This window comes from Suillus subaureus, assembly GCF_016647635.1.
Source record: "Suillus subaureus strain MN1 chromosome Unknown BJ212scaffold_55, whole genome shotgun sequence".
Classification (NCBI taxonomy): domain Eukaryota; kingdom Fungi; phylum Basidiomycota; class Agaricomycetes; order Boletales; family Suillaceae; genus Suillus; species Suillus subaureus.
The window spans coordinates 148,537-172,361 of NW_024538611.1; the positions used below are offsets into that span (position 1 = coordinate 148,537).

At 45.5% G+C, this 23,825-nt stretch overlaps 7 protein-coding genes across 7 annotated transcripts; 3 read left to right on the plus strand and 4 right to left on the minus strand.

Moving 5' to 3' along the window:
• Positions 1-328: 328 nt before the first annotated feature.
• On the plus strand, positions 329-804 carry BJ212DRAFT_1392832 (uncharacterized protein). The gene is made up of 3 exons (XM_041337081.1): positions 329-583; positions 619-684; positions 717-804. Exons 1-3 carry the CDS (start codon positions 391-393, stop codon positions 722-724), a joined length of 267 nt encoding a protein of 88 aa, XP_041187141.1. The 5' UTR covers positions 329-390; the 3' UTR covers positions 725-804.
• A 577-nt stretch (positions 805-1,381) lies between these two features.
• Positions 1,382-2,708, minus strand: BJ212DRAFT_1283935 (terpenoid synthase; the record flags this gene model as incomplete). Its single annotated transcript, XM_041331788.1, has 5 exons — positions 1,382-1,505; positions 1,561-1,826; positions 1,877-2,159; positions 2,209-2,383; positions 2,537-2,708. The coding sequence occupies 5 exons, from the start codon at positions 2,706-2,708 to the stop codon at positions 1,382-1,384; spliced, it is 1,020 nt and encodes a 339-aa protein (XP_041187142.1).
• A 750-nt stretch (positions 2,709-3,458) lies between these two features.
• On the minus strand, positions 3,459-5,018 carry BJ212DRAFT_1283900 (drug/metabolite transporter superfamily; the record flags this gene model as incomplete). Its single annotated transcript, XM_041331785.1, has 10 exons — positions 3,459-3,698; positions 3,751-3,841; positions 3,897-3,987; positions 4,035-4,072; positions 4,128-4,242; positions 4,299-4,450; positions 4,510-4,587; positions 4,637-4,668; positions 4,719-4,736; positions 4,788-5,018. The coding sequence occupies 10 exons, from the start codon at positions 5,016-5,018 to the stop codon at positions 3,459-3,461; spliced, it is 1,086 nt and encodes a 361-aa protein (XP_041187143.1).
• Positions 5,019-5,259: 241 nt separating this feature from the next.
• BJ212DRAFT_880002 (uncharacterized protein) lies at positions 5,260-6,294 on the minus strand. Its single transcript, XM_041344265.1, has 4 exons — positions 6,108-6,294; positions 5,861-6,054; positions 5,740-5,808; positions 5,260-5,687 (listed from the first exon to the last, which is right to left on the minus strand). The coding sequence occupies exons 1-4, from the start codon at positions 6,130-6,132 to the stop codon at positions 5,502-5,504; spliced, it is 474 nt and encodes a 157-aa protein (XP_041187144.1). The 5' UTR covers positions 6,133-6,294; the 3' UTR covers positions 5,260-5,501.
• A 1,383-nt stretch (positions 6,295-7,677) lies between these two features.
• BJ212DRAFT_1392853 (Up-regulated during septation-domain-containing protein) lies at positions 7,678-11,232 on the plus strand. The gene is made up of 6 exons (XM_041337082.1): positions 7,678-8,311; positions 8,370-9,678; positions 9,713-9,738; positions 9,794-10,344; positions 10,404-11,145; positions 11,211-11,232. The coding sequence occupies exons 1-5, from the start codon at positions 7,802-7,804 to the stop codon at positions 10,759-10,761; spliced, it is 2,754 nt and encodes a 917-aa protein (XP_041187145.1). The 5' UTR covers positions 7,678-7,801; the 3' UTR covers positions 10,762-11,145; positions 11,211-11,232.
• Positions 11,233-14,419: 3,187 nt separating this feature from the next.
• Positions 14,420-14,995, plus strand: BJ212DRAFT_1544182 (uncharacterized protein; the record flags this gene model as incomplete). The annotated part of the gene is made up of 1 exon (XM_041341860.1): positions 14,420-14,995. One exon carries the CDS (start codon positions 14,420-14,422, stop codon positions 14,993-14,995), a length of 576 nt encoding a protein of 191 aa, XP_041187146.1.
• Positions 14,996-15,594: 599 nt separating this feature from the next.
• Positions 15,595-17,314, minus strand: BJ212DRAFT_1304174 (uncharacterized protein; the record flags this gene model as incomplete). Its single annotated transcript, XM_041333556.1, has 6 exons — positions 15,595-15,665; positions 15,957-16,239; positions 16,407-16,594; positions 16,643-16,758; positions 16,823-17,074; positions 17,118-17,314. 6 exons carry the CDS (start codon positions 17,312-17,314, stop codon positions 15,595-15,597), a joined length of 1,107 nt encoding a protein of 368 aa, XP_041187147.1.
• Between the last annotated feature and the right edge of the window lie 6,511 nt (positions 17,315-23,825).

A 23,825-nucleotide genomic window follows, 5' to 3' on the forward strand; every position in this document is an offset into this window, starting at 1 on the left:
TCACTTGCGCGTGCTAAGGTGAGTAGGCGCTGAGTTGCATCTCTTACAGGATACTATCCCTGAATCCACATGTCGGCCTTGCTGTAGATACATGGTATCCCGCATGCAAGTTAGTGTTTCAGGAGTAGTGCGGTGGTCACTTTTATTGTGCTTCGCCCTGTTGCGGCTGATTCTATTTCTCATCCCATCAATCTCTTCTCCCATTGAGATTGTGCTGACAAGTGACCGCATAAATGCAACGAATCATTGGCTTGGTGGCTGCGGTAGTATCATAATTTCAGACTGAGGGAGAAGCAGCTTTTCGTTCCTATTCACCATCGGTACACTGGATTACACGACTTCTCCCGACCACTATGAGTTGATTATGTCTGCAGGTTATCACGCGCAAGTATGGCCACCATACGGGCGCGCAGCTCTACATGTGGGCTAGCCAATATACACGCAAGATTATGCATCCAAGCTGTCATCGATACGGGCCGTCATCGAGCGATGACAGGATATAGGTATTCTCATCGAAGTTCACCGCTAACATCATATTCTTCCCGTGTTTGCTCGCTCTATACGGCTGCGCGAGCTGGTACATGTGGACTGATTCGCGGTTCATGACACTATCGTTAGCTACTGGCCGCTCGCTCTCGCCTGCACAACCAGCCACATCGTCAGACAGACCTTACCCATTTGGCAGTTTAGCTTGAATTCATCAATTTATCTTATAGATTCATAGCCAAGTGGTTAACAGATTCGAGATCTGTCCGTGCAGGTTTGAAACCTGCTGACGATTGCTTTTCTCCATGATTACACCTTTGCATGAGCTGATAGAGAGGTCGTCGAACGTCAACCATAAGAGTCATGGCTAAGTTGTTAACAGATTTAAAATATGTTCTTCCCGGGTTATGCAGGTTCGAAATCTGGTGATAATTTTTTTTTTTTTTTGATCGCACCTTGGGTTTGAGCTCATGGAAGGTCTTCGAACGTCAACCATAAGAGTTGTGGCCAAGTTGTTAACAGACCTGAAATCTGTTCCTCCCGGATAGTGTAGGTTCGAAACCTGCCGACAATATTTTTTCTCTATGATCTGCCAGTGAATGCTGCGTAGGATAGTACAATGGCAGTCATTTATTGGAACCAACGTAGTTGAGTCGTCAAATACTCAGTACATGTGGTGATATCTACTCTGACGTAAAAGACAGAAAGCCTGCGGGAGCTGGAAGTACATAAACAAAAAATATACTATGTACTATTGTGATGTTAATGGTTTGATTTCCAACAATAACAAACGAAAGGGGAGACGATATAATGAGACAACATAGGAACATGTAGACGAATGGCAGCTAACAGATGATTTACGGTAGGAAATCAATTGAAATCGTACAAAACCCTGCTACTGACTGTAGCGGGAATCAGCGTGGTCTTCGCCACCGCAGATGCTAGCTTTGCAATGGACCTTTGGAAATAAAGGGACGAGCCTAGTTTGCTGCACCTCCGCACTCATTGTACCAAAGTACCTGCAAAGTAAATCATTGTAAGTGATTATCCATACCATTGGGAAGTTCTTGAAACCTTTGAACGTCGAAACTCCAACAATAACTTGCTCGCACCCAGGTTCCTAGTCCATCAAGGTACTCCTTGACTAGGATATCGGTGGAAGGACCCCATGAAGGAATCTTCGCAAGACCGTCAGTAAATCTTTTCTTGAGTTTAGTGTGATAGGCGGCTGCCCAACCCATCGCACTGCCTATGTCGAGGTCAAGTTCTAGCATGACAACAGTTATCAGTGAATTGTAGTCGTTCCCGCTCGCTTGTTCTCTATTCCACGAGAGCATATCCTATAACAGTTATTAGCAAATCGGAAACCAAGTCTTTAGTGTGATTTTACATTGTCAACTGTAACCAAATCTGCGGCGCATTCAACCATATCCACGATGGCGGGATGGTAGAACACCTCATCAGGAAGTTCCATCTCCATTCCACATAGTAATAACCAAACTAATATGCCAGATGTTTCCCGTCGGTGCTTGAAATGTTCATCGATACTGCGACAATGTTTTTGTTCGCGGTCAATGGCCTCGACAGCTACTGCACGAAAATATGTCGTAAAGACATCAATGAAGCGGCGCTGACAAGTCATGCTTATGGTCTGCATCGCATGAGTTGAACATCTACATAAAATTCAGATGCATGATCAAACAAGCGGCGGGAGGTACTTACTGTTGCATCATTTCTCCAATGATGTTTTCACCTTCTGGTCGTATCTTATGAGGATTGTGTAAGGCATCAATGGCGATATTCACTATTGCGTTGGTGCCTGCTGCAGTGCTTCTATCGGTAACTTCATCCACAAATAATTGAATATCCATTATTTCGCAACCGACTCGAAGATGTTCTATGTTGCAAGAATAAAGTCAGGGCCCCGGGGGTGTGCGCCAGGGGTTGAGTACGGACCTCTTGACACAGTGGGATGAGCCAGCGCTACTAGGTAAGCTACAAGAACAATGTACGTCAACGATCTTCAGAGGCAAGTTAACATAACTCGAACCTGCACCACACTTGTCAAATTCTTCCAATATCTCAGGATCCAGAGCTTTGAAACTATGAAACCAAGCATCAGCCTCAATTTTCACAGCTTCGAAATGAGGGTTGATTGCACGAGGCCACGGCCAGTTGGTCATGGTGTCCGGGAGGTAAATCATCTTTGGGCGAGTTTCCATGATATCCTATTTTTGATGATAAGCGATAGAACCTATGAATTGTAGAAGGGGGCTAAGGATAAATGGCGTGCAGCGTCCCTTTTATACAAAATGTGAGAACAGAAATTTATGGAATAGTCTTTGTTGGTGGATCCACATCAGTGGGTTGGATTGTGCTACAGAATGCTACGGAGCGCTCTGTAACGCTCTGTAGCAAATTACGTTTTCCTGATGCCCATGGCATACTACCAGTAATCGGCAATCGGCTACGGCTCAAGGCGGCAGACTGCAGGCCGTAGACATGGCGCTAGAGCTCGCTGGAGTGTAGCGAGCGCCCTAGGGGTTACCCTTTCGAAATACTTCGGCTCTACAAAGCTCCTGAAGCGGTGCAATGTGTGCCGTTGTGACCTGTTGCCACTCCAAATTTGTTTAGCTCCTACAGCAAGGTACAACTGAGCATTAGCTCAATCAATGCAGCAGAGGTGAAGACCTCATTCACCGAAGTTAACGGAACCCTGTTATCATTCGGATCTTTTTCGGTTCCTTCGAACGACTTCAAACCCGGTTTCCTTTTTTTTTTGGGGGACAAGCAGGTCTATTATGGAGTAACCGAGACTGTCTAGCCCTATATAACAAAACGCTTATCGAAGGAATACCGGTCCGAGGGAAAATGCTCTTACGTTAAAACTGATGTCTTTCTATTTGAAGAAATGCACTAGTATTATCACGCTACATCATCAGAGGTGCTCTGTTGGGCAGTTTTCTGCTTGTTCATCTGGTGGGTCCAATATAGATTAGCACAGAACTCTGGCAACAAAAACGGGGACCATGACCACTTACGACAACATAGAGCGCAGAAGACATGATAATGACGGCGCCAACAATTGACAGTAAGGACGGCATAACTCCGAAGATTAGGCGTTCCAGCATCACAGCGAAAATGACCTGGGTGTACATTCCAGTGACACCACGCGACACAGTTTCTCGTTGCAGTCCCATTGTCAAAAGAGTCTGGAATAGTAATGGATAACTACTATGCAGATGCAGGATCACTAGCACTCACCTGCGTCACGAAGCCAAAGACACCAACCATGAATAAAAGCATCCACCCCCATGGTGTGGGATACACAACCGGGATATTTAAAACAATCATCCTGTTGGAAAGTAGTATTAAATCGGCACGTGAAATGCAGGGATGGATTTGCGAACCCCAATGATGATATGATCGTACACCACAGCGAAAAGAATGTCAGTACATGCATCGGGTGGGCGCGTTTTCCAATTGCACGAATCGACGTATCTGGAAAAAAATATTGATATGCCCGACATGAGAGATTGCATGCATACATGCACCAGTATTGCCGAGCACACTCATCATACATGCGCTACCGAAATATGATGGTGAATTTAGTGGAGTAACATGCAAATAATGGTGCGCACCCAACAGCCGCCAGCCTTTCTGCTGGAGTTCCTTCTGGCAAGTGACCTCCGTTAGGGATGGAGCCGAATAGAAATGGGGGCCTTGTAACGAGAACCACACCGAGTAAACTGCATGCTAGGGACGCCCCTATAAGAAGTCATAGACAACAGAAGTCAGAGAATAACTCTCACCTCCAGCGACAGCTTGATTGGTGGAATAGCTCTCCTTCAGGAGGATGGATCCAGCGACTGCTGTCGTAAGAGGTGTCAAAAAAATCAGGACTGTCGCATCTGCGACAGATAAATGCTCAAGTGACAAATATACGCCGGATAGTCCGAAAAACCTTAGCCAAGAAAAAGATATCGGAAAATTGAAGGTTGTGCGCGTAGAATCAGTACGCACCCAGTAATGCCACGAGTGATCAGTAACGATCGAACATCTTTGGGGCCAGTTATCGGATCAGGGATCCTCATAATAATCCTTTGTATCATCAGCTGTAGGTTGTTGTCTGCGAAAGCAACCAACAGACATGTATGTCACACAACATAGGAATGTGACGGCCTAGGACAAATCGATATTCAACTCGAACCTGGGAACTATTTCGGACATACCATCCTGATTATAATAACCTGTGATCCCGTTCACTCCATTCGACGACCAGAGGTAAGGAAACAGCTGACCTGAAGCGCATGTACTGGAGTCTCCAATCTGTTTAGTATCTTCACAGAAATATACATGCATGCGGAGAAAAACTGTGCGGATATGATGAATAGCATCCCAACATTGCTGGCGATGATGTCTGGGACACTGGGTTGACTGTAGTTCACTATTGCTCCGTCATCGCGTTCAAGTTGGTTTAAGGAAGTTGTGTTGTCAATGAGATGAGACTCGTCAGACTCGCTATCGCTCATCTTCGAGATTCGTGGGGTCGCTCGCTACTAATCAGCGTGGGTATGGTTCCCTTTACATATGTAGCGAAATGAATGTGAGGTGCGGTAGGGGTACATTCGGCGGCCCTAATTGCGTCACGTGCAGTCGAAGCGAAGGTCAATTAATGTAGCCCTGCAGCTGCAGTGGGCAGGGATTCACGAATTTTATGCTGCAGTGAGTAAGTATAAATTGAAGTAATTGCAATCGTAAGCAATACTAGGTATGCAATCCTAGCGAGGTGTGTCAACACGCTCTAAGCGCCATCGCGGAGGCGTCCTGAGTCTGCCATGAGAACAACACGAGGAATAGTAGAGGAGAGCCTTGAGCCAGTGAATATCTGGGAGACAATCGATGTCAGACGAATCAGACGAGGGATCATCCTGCGGTCCGGTAGTCTGCTGTCTAGAGGGGTGCCGAGTGTCATCGACTTTCCTGTATTCTGGTAATTTGGCAGTAGCAAGACGCTATTGGACGCGCATGAGAAACAAGGCAACGAGAAATAGGAAAGATTGTGTTACAGTAAATTTCCGCCCAGGTGCGACTTCAATGACTGGTAGCTCATGTTGGGGTCCGGACCTACGGAAAGAAAGGCCCTGACGCAGGAACTGCGTGATTCCGTTGGAGTGGCGGGGTGGAGAGCTTGTTTCAAACTGGATATGGACTCAGTCATGTATTGTGAATATACTGAAACTGGAGACTGACATGATCAAGCTGAGTTGCGGCCTGCTGCAAGGCCGAGCGGTTGGGAGGCAAGGGCAACGTAGCAGAGAACTGTGAGAATGATCGAGTTAACTCTAACAGAAACGAGTTGAAAGAGACATACCTCCCATAGATCGCGAGGCTGTACAAGAGGAACTGAATTCACGTGAGAAGTAGAGTGGAAGAGTTCGCGGACATGGCGAAGGAAAATGGGCTGTTGATGGCCTATTGTGGGCGAATGGATTTGATGCCTGGGGGAAGAAGATATAATGACAGATCGTTTTGCTGGGGTTCTGCGCACGGCGGTGGGACGACGGGCTGTGTCAGACTGTCCAGAACATTGGCGCATATGCAATAAACTCTCGACGAACATATTCCCCCACTCCACTCTGACATCCAATTTCTGTAATTGAATATCCCAGACCTCAAGGAACATCACCAGCCTTGACTTGACTACGAGCTTCTTCGAGTCCGGGGAGAATCGAATTGCGCCCACGGAACAAACGCTCTTGAATGGACCAGCCACGAGTTTGCCAGTGTCCAGGTTCCATATCTGTGATGTCCATAATGTGACCCACTCACAAGTAGCTTGTTGTCTGCGGAGATGTCAATACAGGTGATACTCGATGAACCACCATGAAATCCTTTCACGATTCCTGTTTCAACCTCGCAGGCTTCCAGCTCAGCTGCACAATCGTAAATTCCACCACCAGTGATAACTCATCGACCATCCCTTGATACCGCCACTACCCATATTTTCTCCTTGCGAACATCTCGCGCTTCCTCAATCTCCTTACCCGACTGCAAGTCCCATCGCCGAGTGGTCTTTTCACCAGCACTGAACATTCGCTGGCCGTCGGGACAGTAGGCTATGGATGTTATTTTCATACTCTCATCGTCATCTGGTGTGGTGCCCTCATCATCCTCCGACGTCTCTATCGGTAAACCCTGCCAGACGAGATGAAAGCTAACGCGAATCGTTAGCTTTCCTCTCGTCTGCTGTATGAATCAATACAATATACTACGCCGATCGGGTCGCGGAACTACAAAATGCTACTCTGGATGGCCTTCGCCAGTTCATCGCTCCACACCCATATTGACTTCTACAGCGAATGATTCCGTCGATGTGGAAACCATGGTCATATCCGCAATCGAAATCACAGTTCAAGCAGCCAACAACGATATTCTTTGGATATGTTAAAAGGAGCTGTGACGCGCTGTCCTCGTGCCCTGAAGTAGTTCTGGTGTTGATGATGACAGCACTTTGCCTACTGAAGCCGATGGTCAGTTCACCTGCGCTGGCAGTTCAAATGAGCTTTCAAAGGCGCTTGCAGAGATAAAGGGCGAGGAGTTCTTGAATCTGGACATGGCAATCTTCTTTGCATATATCCTAACGGGCTCCCACATGGCAGTGCTAGTCGTGTATGTCGTCAATGTAACTGATCGCAATTCAACTTTCCTTTTCCTTGCGTTTCATAGTTATTGCCAAAGTTCCTGTGTTAGAGCATAAATTCCATCAAGTCAGTTCCTCAAATTGTGTACGTGAAACAGGCACTGGAATCATAAGAGCAGCCATATTCCACAGGCAACGTTCGTCTCAAGATCTGATGACAGGATCCACTCTGGTTGTAGCAGCTGCCTTTGAGCATGATACTTATATATTCAAATATTCTATTTCTGTTGATACGGGGATCGTGGCTCTGAATATTCAAGTCGATAGTTAGCATGCGCTGCGTAGCAATTATCACCAAGTATTGGGTGCCACGTCACTGAGTTCCCTCCTTGCCCGGTATCCTAACTCAATGACAGGAAATACACTGCGAAATGGTTAATTTATGATCAACCCGGATTCTAATTCGGCAGTCAAGTTGCTAGCGGAACCGAGTGCATATGCATCGTTTGCGATGGGTTGTTTTCCGATGTTTATCCTGACCTTCTGGATTCAACAATTATAAACAACCACTCCGGAACAGTTCCTAATGAACGAACACCGGATTTCCCAAGGCTTGCTGGCCAGTTGCGCATTGCTCTCTGCAGGCAGGTCAATTTACCAATTACACTACAAATGAATGGTGTTCGCAAACTTTGGGGAGGCGGAAGCTCGTCTACCAGTTCACCAATAGCACAAACACCTGGACCAGCAACGCCTGTAACACCTATATCGCCCGCACCATCAACCACGCCTTCTTTCGAAAGTTCTCCTCTCACGACAACCCCGGGACTTTTCATCAAGAAAAATAAGAAACAGTCATCCGTGGCAACTATCTCGGACGCTGGGAACGGTAACGACATCAACGGCTCTGACCGCTCGGCATCACCTGCTTCATCCCGAGTCACTTCTCCCTTACGAAAACCAGTTCCAACCCCAACTCCAACCCCGGTCCCAGGTCCCTCATCTCCAAGAATTTTACCCCCACTCAAACCACGAACGTCTACAGCTTCAGAATGGAAACGCACCTCGGGATTACTCAATATAAGAGACGACCTCCTCATGAGTCTTCTCACAAGCGAAGCAGTCGTAGAAAGCCGCGAATGCGAGATCTTGAGCGGAGAAGAAGTGGAAGAACTCAAAAAGGTTCGATTTTCATTCGATTTGCGCCTTTATATTTAATTTTAATAAACCGTTCCTTTAGGAACACCAAATTCTTAAGATTCGACTCGCTGCAGCACAGAGGAAGCTCAAGTTAGAAACAAAGATCCGCGATGCAGCTCTATCTCTTTCAAAAGTAAACACCGCGCACAAGAAAGTTTCGAAAGCCACAGACGACCAGCTAGATGCTGCAGAACGCAGAGTCAACGCTGCACAGTCGGAACTTTGGCGCGTTTCAGAGCGAGCAAGTGAAGTCGAACGAAAGCTTTTGGAACATCGTGCAGGCGTGCTCGGTTTCTCTGTCTCCAAGATGGAGAGAAAGATGACGCCTAGCGGGGATGCATCAGGCTTGAACACGCCCAATAAGAGTTCGGCCTTCAGCCCCATTACGACCACCTCTCCGTCACCGAAAGCACGATTCGACGGTGCACACCTATTTGCAGGCCACGCCGACGCACAAATTCCCAGAGCCCCACCATCCGTCGATGACGTCGTCGCGCTCGAAAGCAAGCTCCGCGCTGCCACCGAAGCCCTCAGCATCGCGAACCAGAAACAAGCTGAGATGGCGCGCGAATTATCTCACCTCCGTCTCGAGAAAGAACAGATTGAAACGACGATGGGTATGGAACTTCAGACTGCTGAAGAGACTGTTGCTGCGCTGGAGCAAGAGTTTCCGCGTCTCGAGGAGCTGAATATGAAATGCCAGGAACTACTCGAGGAACGTGCGCAATGGGAAAAAGACAAGACTCTGTTGGCTGCAAGGGAGAAGGAGGTGGAGAGGCTGGAGAGGCGGTTAGAGGTTTTGGAAGAACAGAGTGGCGAAGCGACTGAAATGGAACGCGCACTCTCGGACGTACAGGCAAAGTGCGATGCGGAACTGCAGACAAAGAACGAGGAGATCGCAGCGCTGAAGAAAGAGTGGGAGGACGCAAAAGAGGAATGGGAGGCGGAGAAAGCTGTGATGGAGGAAGATAAACTTGCAGAGCTTGGTGCGCTACAGGATGAGCTTGAGGATGCGAGAGAGGAATGGGAGGCGGAGAGAACTGTGATGGAGGAGAACAATTCCACAGAGCTTGGTGCACTGCAGGATGAGCTGAATGGTGCGAGGGTTGGTGGCGAAGCACGAGCAGAATTGGATGAGAGTATCGAGACACTTCGAACAGTCATGCAGCTGCATGGAATCCAGGTTTCCCCCGATACGTCCTTGCAGGGTCTCCTTGCTTCAGTCGCTTCACACCTTGAAACGTTGTCGGCTGCGCTGCAGGGGCATAGTGATAGGCATGCGCACCTTGGAGATGAGCTGCAAGTGCACATGGAGAAGAACGAAACTCTCTCAAAGGACCTGAATAGCCGTTCGCCTAGAAAGGGACAACGCACAACTTGAAGTCCAATCCCTGGAGTCACGAGTCAAGGTAACATGAACATGCCATTATTTTGCAGCATGAACAGCGCTCATCTTAATCCCAGGAACTCATCGATGCCTCGTCAACACCTACCGACCCCCCAGTCCAATATACAGGCGAAGCAGCAGATATCATCGCCATTCTCCAACCCATCTGGAATATCCTCCCCGCGCCCGAACTCCGCGCCCTGAAACTTAACAGCAAACGACACCTCCGGAACCCTTCCATGGTCTCGAATCTAGGCAGATCATCACCATCACCATCCAAATCCACCCTTTCTGACATGGACGTACGCACGCTCAAATCTCTCTATGACGTCCGCTCGCAACCTCCTCCTACTCCTACTTCAGCAACTAGTCCCCCACCCCCAGACCAAAGAAAAGGCACATTCAGCGTTGAAGCATTCGTCTCGCGCGTTCAAGCGCTTATCATTGACGACCGAGCGCTGATCGAAAGACTGATACGGTTCGCCCAAGCACACGATCTACTCAAGAAAAACGCAGAACGCGCTCAAAAACTTGCACAAGATAGTAATACAGCCCTCGAGACGTATCAGCGGCAGGTATCGACGCTTGAGCGGCAGAATGCTTCTTTGGTGTCGAAGCAGAATGCATTGTGAGTCTTTGTTCGCTTATTTGAGTCGAGTGAATTTTTGAACGGTTTTGTTTGGGTAGGATGGACGAAATACGTGACCTACAAGACGCTATCGAACGTGCGGTCTGTGAGTCCCGTGAGATGGAGATGCACGCTGCAAATCAAGCAGAGACGTGTCGACAGCTCACAGAGGCTAATAGCTCGCTGAGCGCCAAGACACTTAGGCTCGCTGAAGAAGCCGCTGTAGCGCCTGAGAAGGTACGCAAGCAACTTGAAGGTCAACTTGCGGAGTGCACAGAGGCTTTGAGGAAGGCGAGAGAAGAGGTAGATGCGATGAGGATGTCGGAGCAGACGCAGAGGATTGCGTTGTTGGATGAACTTAATTCGATGCAGACGGAGAATGGGAATTTGAGGGCGCAGTTGAGGGCGAAGAAGTAAGTGGGTTGGGTATGTGGTATGCATATCTATGATATTGTATGAATCGGTGCGCTTTATTAAGTTTGTTGAATTCGGATTTTGTTGCAGTGAGAGCCGGTGTAGGGGCTCGATGGAATGTCCTGATACCCAATCGACGGGGAATTTCGTACGGAAATGCAAGATGCAAGATTCACGTTTAGGCCCTGCCAGTGGGGGAACATTTTTGACGGGTAAATCCACTAGTAATAATGCATGGAAGTCGACAATTGATGCTGGAGCCAATAGTATATAGAGGAACGACTATTTTCATCCGTCTATGGTTTGTCTTCCTCAATTTCATCCATCTCTCCGCATTTGACTCCACATTAAGGGACCCGCTACAATTTGACTGCAAGCTTCTTGCCGGTGAGTGACCCCAACCTCACAGACTCTGAGCTTCCCAGTGTAGACAAAGCCATTTACACCTGCAGAGGCAACCCATCGACCATTCCTTGATGCACCCACAGCATATACTTCCAGCTCACAAATATCCCGCATTTCCTGACCCGCTTCTAGGTCCCATTGACGAGTGGTCTTATCATAAGATCCGCTGATCGTTCGCTTGCTATTCGGAAAGTAGGACATGGATGGAATAGCCTTTTTGTGACCCTCCAAGGTCAGCACGTGTGTCAGAGACTCAGAGTCAATTTCTTTGCTGCCACAGTAGCCTGTCGCGATCCGGAATACATGTCCCGTTTCTGCGCTAGAGAGGCTGACAAGTACAATAAGGCTGTTGTTTGGAAGTATTCCAAGGGCTGTCGGTGAGGCTACCTCGTATCCTGTGACCTGAAGTTGGTAGTGATTTCGAAGGATACCCACCTACTGGCAGCTGGTATACTTTGCCTGCCGATGTCGGTCGTCAGTTTGCTAGCCCGGATGAAAGAATCTTTCTTGATTTATACTGCGCCATTACATTCATTGATTTGTTACTCTCTAATAGTAATAATACGATGTCAGCATTGCTGGCTGTATACAAGTAAGTCAAAAGAAGGTCTGAAAGATTGTAGTTCTGCATTCGTCGATCACCAAGCATTACACACTACTGCCAGTCGATATATGCACGCGCTCCTGGAAAGCGACTGAGGTCAAATAAGTTGCTACGTCAGAATCGGTCACGAGCTTAGCGTGATATTCTCGAATCCCAAGGATCAGGCGTGGTCCTAGCACAAACGACTGCACGACATCCAAAATCTGAAGAATGCCATAATATATCTGAGCTTCCGGGGAAGAGGGATCCTGTAGAAATGATGAACCGTGATCATAGGCGGAGGTAAGTGCAAGATTGACGTACCGCTGAGAGTGACGGAGAGAGATTAATAATGAGCTGGAAGCAAGAAACAGCAACAAAGCTACCACGTTCGACCCTTCAGTGAAAAAAAGGAACAATAATCACAATATGAGCTCACCTCGCAAAGTAAAATATGTGAGTTCTCATCAACACCATGAAACAGTCCCTGACAATCCCTGCTGTTGAATGTTGTCGCAGTGCACGGAAGTGTTTGACAACAATCCAGATTGCGAGACATAGTGCGAGCATCTCCCACACAGCGCCGAGTATCCAAGGAATGGAATACAGAGGTATTTTACCTTCCGTGTATTCAATCGTGCATTGATAGGTGCCAGAAAGAACGAGTTCCTCTGGTATGCATCAATGAGCCCCATGTACATTTTTGCCTATCCACAATTAAGCGTACCTCCTAAAGTATGCACCGTTGTCAATACGGCGATCACTCCGTTGAAAATGTTGTCAGCCAGGAAGGCGACAATGAGAAATACCAGGATCTTTCTGGATTGTTGATACATGGCATGCAACCGAGTGATCATGATGACTTGCAGCATGTCTGAGTCCCATCAATATCACTGAGGTCTTGCAACTCACCCCACAGCATTGCAAATACCAAAACATACGTCCAACTACATATGACGGACATAATCCAGCCTGACGAATCTAGTCAGTGACCAAATTCAGGTAGCACACACCCCAAACACTCACATCTGTGGCAGTATAGTGTAGCAGTCATTAGTGAACCAAGAAGTTAGTAAAGCGTACTCACCCCTACAGGGCACCGCGGTTAATTGGAGGGAAATAGTAGGCATCTGTGCAGAAGACTCACTGTATCTGTCAGCGAGATGGTCGGAACACTGTCTGTATGCTGTTGGTTAGAAGAAGCAAAGACAGAAAATGTACTAAGGAGACATACCCAACAGGTTCAGGCTGATTATGAGAGATAGATGATTAGCACAACACCGATTATTTAGCCTTCCGAACATACGCAGCAAATAAGATTCCAAAGTAGCGCACCTAGGATACTCTCAAGTCAGCACAACATGACAACTGTGACAGGCAAGCTAGTACATACACTGAGATACAGAACTGTCATCAGGGACCAGCGTTGCCTCTGGAATGAAGTGTATTCCCATCGTGTTCCTCTGACATGAGACTCTACTCACCCAGATTAATTCGACCTATAAATCCATTCTTCGCGAGATGGTTACTCCAGTTATAGTATTGACATACCTCTGGTCCGAACGTAAGTGCTGGAAAGTGACTACTTTTAAGATATTAGCAGTTCTTCAATATTATCATGCTCACCCCAATCATACACGACTCCGACAAAGGCGGCAACTGCGAACCACAGTCAAGGTTAGATTGAGATATCAGCTTCAACATCCGACTGCCCTCCACAAACCTAAAAAATAGCTGGAAACACGGTATGCATTGATGACCGGCCACCAAGTGGGATCATTTGAGACTATGATCATAATGGTAAAGAATGGGATGTGAGTGGGAGGTGAACTTGGTAGACTTATGGCGATGGCATATATACCACCGTCCAGTGCTTAGATCACCAAAATGACATAAGATGTCCGTTCCCAAAGGTAAAATCAATCTAGGGACTCAACGTAACTGTTGGTTGTGAAACATTTGCACCGGCGGGACACTTGAACACCGAAGGCAAAATGTGTCGGCATGCTGATGCCAGACCATACATAAACCGTCAAAAATGGGGGAAATCCGCACAGATAACTCACGTTCTACTCGTGTGCAAGCACATATCTCAAATTCAATGTCTACTATTCTCGCACTTTGTCCTGGGGCCATCTGTCGCTTCGTGAGCACCTTCTGGCCTCGGTTATCACGCTTTCGTATCAGAAGGTTTGCCAACAATGATAAGCGTAGAATTATCTTCTATCCGGGTCTGCCCATCGTGGAGTTGATGTGGTGCTGATAGGGCATCGGTTTGCACAGCCAGACGTGCTGTCCGCCGAGATATCGATGCAGGTGATCCTCTTTGAGTCATTACCAAAACTGCCCAAACATTGTCACAACGGGTAACATTACCTTATTAAGAATGTTTCACACGATCGAGTGTTATGGCCCATGTAAGATACTAGGGGAGTTCACAGTTGCGTTGGCGAGGCGTTTTTCGCCCGTTTTTCATAAAAGTTTTGAAGTCTGAAAAACACTGAAAAACGTTGGTTGACTGTGATAACCCCGTTGTTCGCGCGCTGGTCAGCAAATTTGTCGCATCACTTGAAAGGGATGCCGAGCCTGCCGACACGGTAACATACATTATGTAATCCATGCAGTGGCTGCGATAACAGCGAGATCGAGTTGGATTTACTGTACCACTTCACCATGCCTCGCAGCACACCACGAAGACAAGCTATTCAGGCTGTATATGATGCTTATGTCTTAAATCTTATCACCCAAACTCAGTCTACAATCAACCATGAGCTGTATGGCTCATCCAATGGATCTAACTCTGATCACTCATCATCATCTGACACTGATGAAAACCTCGAGATCACAAATGCCACTGGTCAGGTATTCCTGCAGCTAGCCAGTGACCTATACTCCCAAAGATATCTGACAGATCAGATCAATATCAATAAAAGTGGACAAGACCTTACTCTCCTCCTCACTGATTGGAAACTCAATCACCCCGAAATCTTCTGCTCATATGTCCGAATGTCTCCTGAGTCTTTCAATGCACTCCTAGCTGCTATTCAGGATGATCCAATTTTTCAGAATAATTTGCAGAACACACAGGATCCTATTGATCGACAACTTGCAGTTGCCCTGTTTCGCTTTGGCCATTATGGCAATGCTGCCACTGTAACAAAGGTTGCACTGTGGGCTGGCATTGGATATGGTACAGTGAGGTTGTATACCAACCGCATCATGATTGCAGTGTGTTGGGATCACTTCTGAAAGGCTGTGGTTCACTGGCCTGATGCAAATGCAATTGAGTGAGCTAAGGAGTGGGTGGAAGAGGCATCTTGCCCAGCTTGGTGACATGGCTGGTTGATGGTGGATGGGACTTTAGTTCCACTATACCAGCACCCTGGGTTTTATGGCAATACCTGGTTTGACAGGAAAAGTAATTATTCAATGAATGTGCAGGTAAGTCAGCCACTAGTACAACTGACTCATATTAACCAAATAAATAAGCTCATTTCAACACCTGACTTGCACATCATTGACTATGGTGTTGGTATGCCTGGAAGTCAACATGATGCAACAGCATGGGCAGAAACACAGCTTCCTCAAGAGCACTCGATCCTACTAGATGATAGTGAGTGGGTTTGGGCAGATTCTGCCTATCCACTGGAAAATTGGTGCCAGTCACCCTACAAAGCATACAAAAATTTTCTACTCTGAGAAAAATAAATACTCAGCATTCCAACAGGCCAGAGAGAGATTTACTGGAGAACAGCCAGTTTAATTATTACCTATCTCATGTCCGAGTCCACTCAGAGCACTGTGTAGGATTTCTCAAAGGATGCTGGTGTTCTCTTTGAGGGCTTCAATTACGCATTGACAAGCCTCAAGATCTTCAGTATGCTTGCCTCTGGGTCACTGCTTGCATCATCCTCCATACCTTTGCAATGGACCAAGAAAGGTCAGATGATGATTTTTCTGCAGACTGGTTCTATCAGAAGGGTCTTCGGATCATGCACAAAGAGACTGTGGAAAGGGCACAATGGCTGGCCAAGCGAGAGAATGATGAATTAATATTTCGGGAGGAGGCATTACTAGAGGGCAAACTGAAGAGGGAAGAACTAAAGAAGGCGATGCTTGCATTCAAGAATGGTAGGGAGATGGAGTGCAAACATGTCAGCCTGAAGACTACTACTGGATTGGTGATTGTAAGATGAAGCTTGTTGTAGACAGGCAAGCTTGATGCGGGCCTGGAGCATTTCACGCTCATGCACACGCTGATGTTCTGCTTCATCTCGTTGATGCTGTAAGTGGAGACACTCGAGCTTAATCATTGCCTTAGCCTTGGCATTCTCATGGCAAGTCTTCTCCTTCGCACTGACAGTCATGACTTTCAACTGGGTGACCTGTGCAATTAGTGCCATCTCCTGAAAGGCAGTAGCAGGGTTCCTGTGACTAGCACTCATTGGGCGAGCTGAAGATGATGAGGTAAAGGAAGATGTCTTGGCAGGTGTCTTGAAAGATGGTGGAGATGGCAGCTGAGGAGAGCTAGGTCATGTAATTGGTTCTCCATCTGACTCTGGAAGGTTACCCTCAGAGTCAAATGTCCAGTTGGGAGATCCAGATCATTGCTGTGCATAACTTAGGCACAAAGTGTGTAGATGTGGCATAGATGACCTACCTTAATATTTGGCATATGCAAAGCATGTGAAGGAGACTCAGAGTCCAGTTCATCCAGTGGAGCTCGATGAAGAGGTCCAAGATCTAACAAAGTAGAACTATTGAGGAGAGCAGATTTGTCGATGATGGGACTCTTCGTCATCAGCTCTTGCATCTGCAAATACCATGGAAATTCTTGGAGGATCTTGTCTAATCTAAACTGAAGTAAATATCTCTGTATATAATAAATGAACTCACCTCGCATGTTAGCTAGTGGAGTACCAGGAGTGATCTTGTGCTGATGGTCTGTCGTGAGCAGACCCTGGCCAGTTTGACCAAGTTCCTGGTAGTGTTTTGAGTAGGATTCCTTGAGGCTGCATGATGATTAGCATTCTGAATCAATTATTTTCATGCAAAACAACTTACTATCTGATTCACTGATATATGGATTTACTGAGTTTCGAGATCTTGATATCCTTCCATCTGCTTGTCGGATCTTCATTACTGAGAGTATCAAGCAAGAGTACTTTCTCTGCAATACGTTCAGTGTGCTCCTTCACCTTCTTACCACTGGAATTCACAGATCTTGCATCACCTTTATCAAACCCAAAGGCAACTTTGTAAGTCACATGCTTGGATATAACTGTAAGCAGCTTGTCCATCAGAGTGGACATGTTTGGGTCGGACCAGCTGCAAAATTCAGCTAAATATAACTGAAATTTTGTGCACTTACTTGACAACTCTTTGGTTGGAACTGGCAGCAGCTTTCTTGACGGACACTGCATCACCCAAGTCAAGGTTGACTTTGGGCCTCCGAGCAGCCTTCTTGGCCTTGGCGACAAGCAGTTTTGCAGCCAGGAGTTTGCTGGGCGAAGGTGGCAGAGAATCAGCATGCTTCCCGCGCCCTGATTGAGTGCGGATGGGTGCCATAACCTTGAAGTGTGTCACCACAGTGCTCAACTAGAACGGAGCAGTCCAATTGGAGATTGAGCGGAATTCAGACTCAGACGGAGCATGCCGAAGTTAGGATTTCTAAACCATTGGTCACTGAGGTGACAAACAGAGGTGGACAACAAAGTGACAAATTCAGCAAAAAACACCTCGCCAATGCAACTGTGAACTCCCCTACTATCTCTGGCCCAGAGTTGCAAAATGTTCCGAGCAGTTTTTCATAACACAACAACTACACAGCATTAAAATAAGGAAACAGTAGGAGTACGTAGGATTTTATGCAGACTTTAAGGCTATGTAAAAAAAAATAAAGAAATTTGTCAAGGCTACATTGCCAGAGAGAAGCTGGTGTGAAACAGCATTTGAGTGCAGAGTTGCAAAATTTCCCACCTGCATAGAAGTCATTGTGTCACACTATGTCATGCTGCAGTTTTAATTCTCCGATGAATGAAACCGGCACATTTGACAAGGATTCTGAAGGCTTTTGTTCAGCATTGAAACTCATATTTCTAACATAAAAGTATGCTTTTGTACTGTAAGGTATTAACTAGATAGGTATAATATATTATGGGTGACGTTCGAGAAAGCCCCTGACCCACTTGTCATGAGGCTTAGTTTTGCCATGACACAATACAGCTGCCTTGCTTTGAATTGTGCACTTGCTGAGTGGATGCCCCATGGAGCTGAGTAATTTGATCCAGTCAACAAGCACATTTTCTGATTCCAGTGATAGGAGCTGTTGCTCAATATGAGCCTTGTGGTATGACTGACTCTTGCCAAGATACTGCCACTGAAGGGTGTTGTATGGGACTTTGTGCTCTGTTGCAACAGCGCAAATGTTAGGAGAAGGAGAAGCATGTAGAATAGTGCAGGCATGTTGAATCTTATCTTCAAGCTCTTGAGAAAACTTGGAGGGTTGGTTTCTCTTTGGCATGTGACCAGCACTGCAAGACTGTTCACAGATATGAGTGAGTGTGAGCATATGTGTTAGCTGAGTTGCCAAGTGGTGCTTTACAACTCCAAATACAAGCTCACCCCTCCTGTCACATTTTGCATCTCAATAGTACAACATTTATGGCTCTCAACATAACACAGTTTTCATGTCAGAAAAAATTAGAGCAGTGCTAGAAGGCAATGTAGAATCACTAGTAAAATTTCTGAATTTTTTGGCACATGTAATGGCTCTCCTCTGACAGATTGGTGCAGAAAGTGCATGTTCCACACTGTATTTCACTGCCACAAGCACTTCCAGTTCATTTTTCATGAAATAAAAAATGAATACAGCAAGCTATATACTAATCATCCTCTAGAATCATTGTGCAAAGGAAATGAGTAGAAGATGAGCATGCTACATTGTGATTTGCAACTCTGGGCCAAAGATAGTAGGGCTTGTGCATAAACCACCAATGTGTGACACATTGTGACTGACGGTGACCTGATGTGATCTCTAAGCACTAGTGGCAGCCAAATGAGCACTATGTAGTGTAACATCCATACTGAGTATCATATAAACTATGCCATCAGATAGTGTATGCAATAAGAGGCAAGATGTATTGCTCATTATATAGTGAATAATGGTCAAAAGTAATAGTCTAAAATGTCAGATTCTGACTATCTCAAGCTTGGTAAGAACAGAGTTAGGAAGCACTTGATGACTGTGATATTTCTTGGTGGCCCAAGCTGCTTGCTTCCCCAATAAGCCTTTTTGGTAGGCATCCATAAATCTATGAGAACACTGTGCATATCTGAGGTTCAGGTGAGATAAAACCAACATGAAAATCATCAGGGGCTCACTTTCACATCTGTTCCACAGTCACCAAGTCCAGTGCATCAACCAGGTTCTTCTCCAGGTCTCCTTCACTTGATGATGGCAGTTTTTGACAGTATATTCACTTTGCATGGCCCCAGCACTGTTCAATAAAGTTAAGCTTGCAGTGGAATTTAGGAAGGAAAAGAATGCTAATGCTGTGTGCATCACATGCAAGTTCAAGTGTAGATTTCACATTGATGAAGTCAGCTTCATTGTACAGCATCCATTGACAGCAACAATTTGGGATGCCAGGTTTGCAAGTGAAGTTAGGCTTGCACTCTGCCCAAACCTTTGACATGTCACCATAACTGCATTCCTCAAGGATTGTTGCCATACCCTTGAAAATACCCTCGCATGCATAACCCTCAGGGAAATAAAATGGCTGGGCAGAACCATCTTTTAAGGTGCCATCAGCCATGCACATTTTTGCCTTTGACGGCTTCCCATCAGTGCCATAAATGATCTTGCCTACTGAGTTCCTTGTGGTCACCTCAATGCCCCAGTTTGTCCCAATTCTAGGTATCCCCTTGGGCATCTTCCATGTGGACAATGAGCCATCAGGGCACTTAAGGTGAGTTGTTGCATTATCAAAGACAAACATATGATCCTCATTCAGCCAAGAGGCTTGACCAATATCCATTGCCTTCTGACATTGTGCAAGGATTTCCTCATTTGAGAAATACCCATCACATGATTTCCCCACTTTAAATAATACCTGCACTGACTCTTTTCCATCAGGTGATTGCAACCAGCTGTGATCTGTGGATATGAAGTCTGCCACCATCAAAGAAGCCCCTTCTCCTTTGGCATATGGAGTGGTGCTGGTGTTTTTGTGTACCCATCTTGACTTCCTTTGATCATTAGCATAGAATGTGCTTTTGTCATGGAACCAGACACATAAGGGTTGCTCAGCACTGCAGATTTCCTTGAGATTTGTTCCCCAGGAACACATTTTTCCTTCCTCTGCAGCCCATTTCCTCAAGAAAATGTTTTGACAGTAATCAACAACATCATTGCACTCATGACCATCAACATATTGACCACAGTGATTCTGGACCCAACAGTAGTCCATGAGCTTCATCCAGCATTTTGCAGTTGAGAGGGAGATAGTTTTCTTCAACTTCAGTCACATTTTGATTTCCTCCCTGTCCAGATACTCCATGACATCCTGTGCTTGGACATAGGCACCAATGGATTGAAGATGTTCATGGATCTCATTGGCAAGGTCATTGGTGTCTTAATAACTGAGGGTCTTATATAAATGCATGTAAAATGTAATGACACCACACTTACACTAAGATAAGACTTCTTGCCAGTCCTTGATTAACACAGTCTACGACTTTTCTTCTTTTGTGGTAGATAACATGTGAGTTCTTGGGAGGCTCGCTAAACCAATCAATGTGATTAACTTGGCCAGAGCTTTTGTGTTTTATCCCAACTTATAAACTTGTCTAGGATAAACTGTCTAGACACTGGAATGTGGTTCCTTGTTAAGATAATTCTCTGTAGAGACAACAGTCTCAAATACAAATTATGTTGACCAAAGACTGGTTGATCAATAGGCACAAAGTGGTGAGAAACTGGTCTCACAAATGAACAGATTGACCAAAGCTTGTATTGGTCAATATCAGAAAACTAGGTGAGAAGCGGGTCTCACAAACAAACAGATTGACCAAAGCTTGTGTTGGTCAATATCAGAAAACTAGGTGAGAAGCTGATCTCAAATAAACTGAGTTTCTATTGTAAGAAACTTATGTAATCTCAAGGGAATGTCTTTTCCCTGCACTTGGTACTTCAGAGGGGCTTTCTTTGTAAGCAACAATCTTCACAGTGAGTAGCTCAAACTGAGATTCAAATGATTGCAAGTGGAAGATCCTATTTTTTGGGGGGGGAGAATGGGCCCTCCTTATATACATTTTGTGTGGGAATATTATGTAAGTAAAAAGCGGAGCAATGACATCAGAAGTGGAGCAGAACATTCTAGAACAAATGACATCATCATGATATCATCATGACATCATAACTTTCAACAGAATACTTGCAGGAGTACCTATGGAGCCATATGACATTCTCATGACACCATACCCTGTAGGTACAATTTTGTGAAGTATCTGATGGGTCAGAGCATCCCAATAGAAAAATAAATCAAGGAAATACTAGAGAAAACAACTCAGAAATAATAATACAATAACAAGACACAAAACACAGGCTTTTTAGATAGGTTTTTTTTAGGCTTTGAGCTTTTCTCTATGGTTTTCTCTAGCCAAAGTGAATAAGCCAAAGGCAAGGCAATACCTTAACCATCTTATTGCTTCACAATATCAACTAGGTCATTATGTGATTCCCATCTCACAAATGACTTTTCTTCAAGATATAATAAATTCATGAATCACAGAGTGTTATGAACTAGGATAGTTCTAACGACAGATGACTCAATAGGAGTCAAGACCTCTGCCAAGTTTCTATGCAAGATGATAAGTCAAGCGTTCAGTGTAAGCTAAGTCAGAAGGAGTGCTTCTAATTTAAAGTACAATTCAGATGACAAGAGATTGGAGGTCTCAAGCGAAGGATGTTTCAGGTAAAACCTAGTAAGATTAAAGTGAAGAACTACAAGATACATCATCGACTATATATAGTAAACATAGGTGGTTTAGGGCAGGTATGGGATCGACGACGAGTCAGAGATAAGAAAGGATGCATCAGTGATCATGATGTAATACAAGATATGAGTCAGAGATAAGTCTAGTGGCAGCATCATGTGGCTTGTGACATAATACAAGGTAAAGAGAGAGAAAATGAATAGGGGCGTACATGATTGTAACATTACTCCTTGTTTGGAGACAAAGTCACCAACTTTAGTTATCCTGGTTAGCCCAGTAGACCAGGTCAGTGTCATAGTTAGAGTCCAATAAATCATCCTGTTCTTCAGTAACAGAAAACTGCAGTTTATCAGTGATCTCAGTGGCATGATAAAGAGCATCCTGCTTGGTTTCCCAATGAGAGAGAGATTCGTAGAAACCCAGATCAGTCCAGATCAGCAGGATAACTGCATTGCCTTTCAGGTCTTTACAAAAGACCAATAGATGTCCAGGTGCATAGGCCTTGCAAACCCAGCAGTAGTACATCAGGCAATTCTTGTGACAATGTCCAGTGGTATGGCAGTTGCAACATACGACATTATCAATGGCTTCTACTTTCACTGTAGTGATGGTGGAGGATGATGGTACTGGTGGTGGTGATGGGGATCTGGAGTGTCGTTTGTGGTTTCTAATGGTGGGGGAGACAGATGGTTCTCATTTACTGATTTGAGATGATCTTTGCCTAGTAGGGTATCGACGTGCAGTGGGTGTGATGGGGGTAGGAGTAGGAGAAGCTGGTATGTTATGTACAACAGCAGGATCGAGAACATTATCTGTATGCTCAATGGTAGGTGATGAAAGAATCGGTGGTGGGACTGGAATGGCAACATGTGGGGATGGGAGTCATGCCACTGGGTTTGTAGCGATTCATTCTGTGATGATGTGGATAGCTTCTCTGATAGCCTCCTTAGTAGTGGCAGGCAGCAGACAGATTGCAGTATTATGAATGCATATATGAAGGTGGCAGAAGATGGTCTTGTGACAGTCATTGTCAAGAAGGTTGGTGGTTTGTTCAATAAGGCTAGTGTCTCTAATGATTCTGACAATAAGTCCACTAGAGATTGCTCCACTTTCTCCCAGGAGATGATCTATCTTGATAGCATATTGTGGGGATGTGATAGTGGATTTGAACAAAGTGTTGTTCTCAATTTCATCAAGGATTGTAAAGTAGTCAGAGAGGGAAGAGTCATTAGATAGGGTAGTATCAGTTAAAGGTGGGGAAGTGACAGGGGGAGGTGTGTTTTTGGTGGCAGTGAGATTGATAGCAGTGGCGAGTTGGTAGTCTGTGAGGGATGATGGATGAGCGATGTTTTCAGAGGGGGAGTTCATGGCAGTGGTAAGATATTGAATGCAGAGCAGGCAGTGTTGTAGACATTCAATGGACATTGTTTTGGAGTTATAATTGATGGGTCTTTTTATATGCAGAGAGGACGTCAAGGGTGTTACTGAGGTTCTCTTCTGGGATCGATTTGTTACTGGCAGAGGAATATCCTTTCCAGGACACCAGATAGCGTCTTTGTTTACCTGTGCCTTTGTGTGATAGGATTGCATTGATTTCATATTCTTCCTCATTATCTATGACATCTGGGGGAGGATCATGGAAGTTCAGACTGTGAATCTCTGTTTCATGATAGGACAATAGTTTGGAAGCATGGAACATAGGATGAACTCTCCACTGAGGTGGTAGTTAGAGTGTGAACGTGATGGGTGATAGTACAGCAATGATAGAGAAGGGGCTGTATTGCTTTGGCGCAAGCTTTCATGATGGTAACTGTGTGATCAGGTTCTTTCCTGATAACCAAACCTTATCTCCTATTTTCCATGGGTGATACTTCTGTCTGTGTGTTTGTTCTGCCATTCATTGCATAGCAAGGTTATGACAAGATAGCACTTCTTCTCTAGATTTCTGAAGTAGATGGAGTCGTTCTTCTGCAGCAGGCACTGTGGAGTCAGGAAGGGTGTGTGGGAGAGCCCAGGGTTCATATCCCATCATAAGGAAGAATGGAGATGTGTTTCATGAGTTGTGTTTTCGATGGTTATG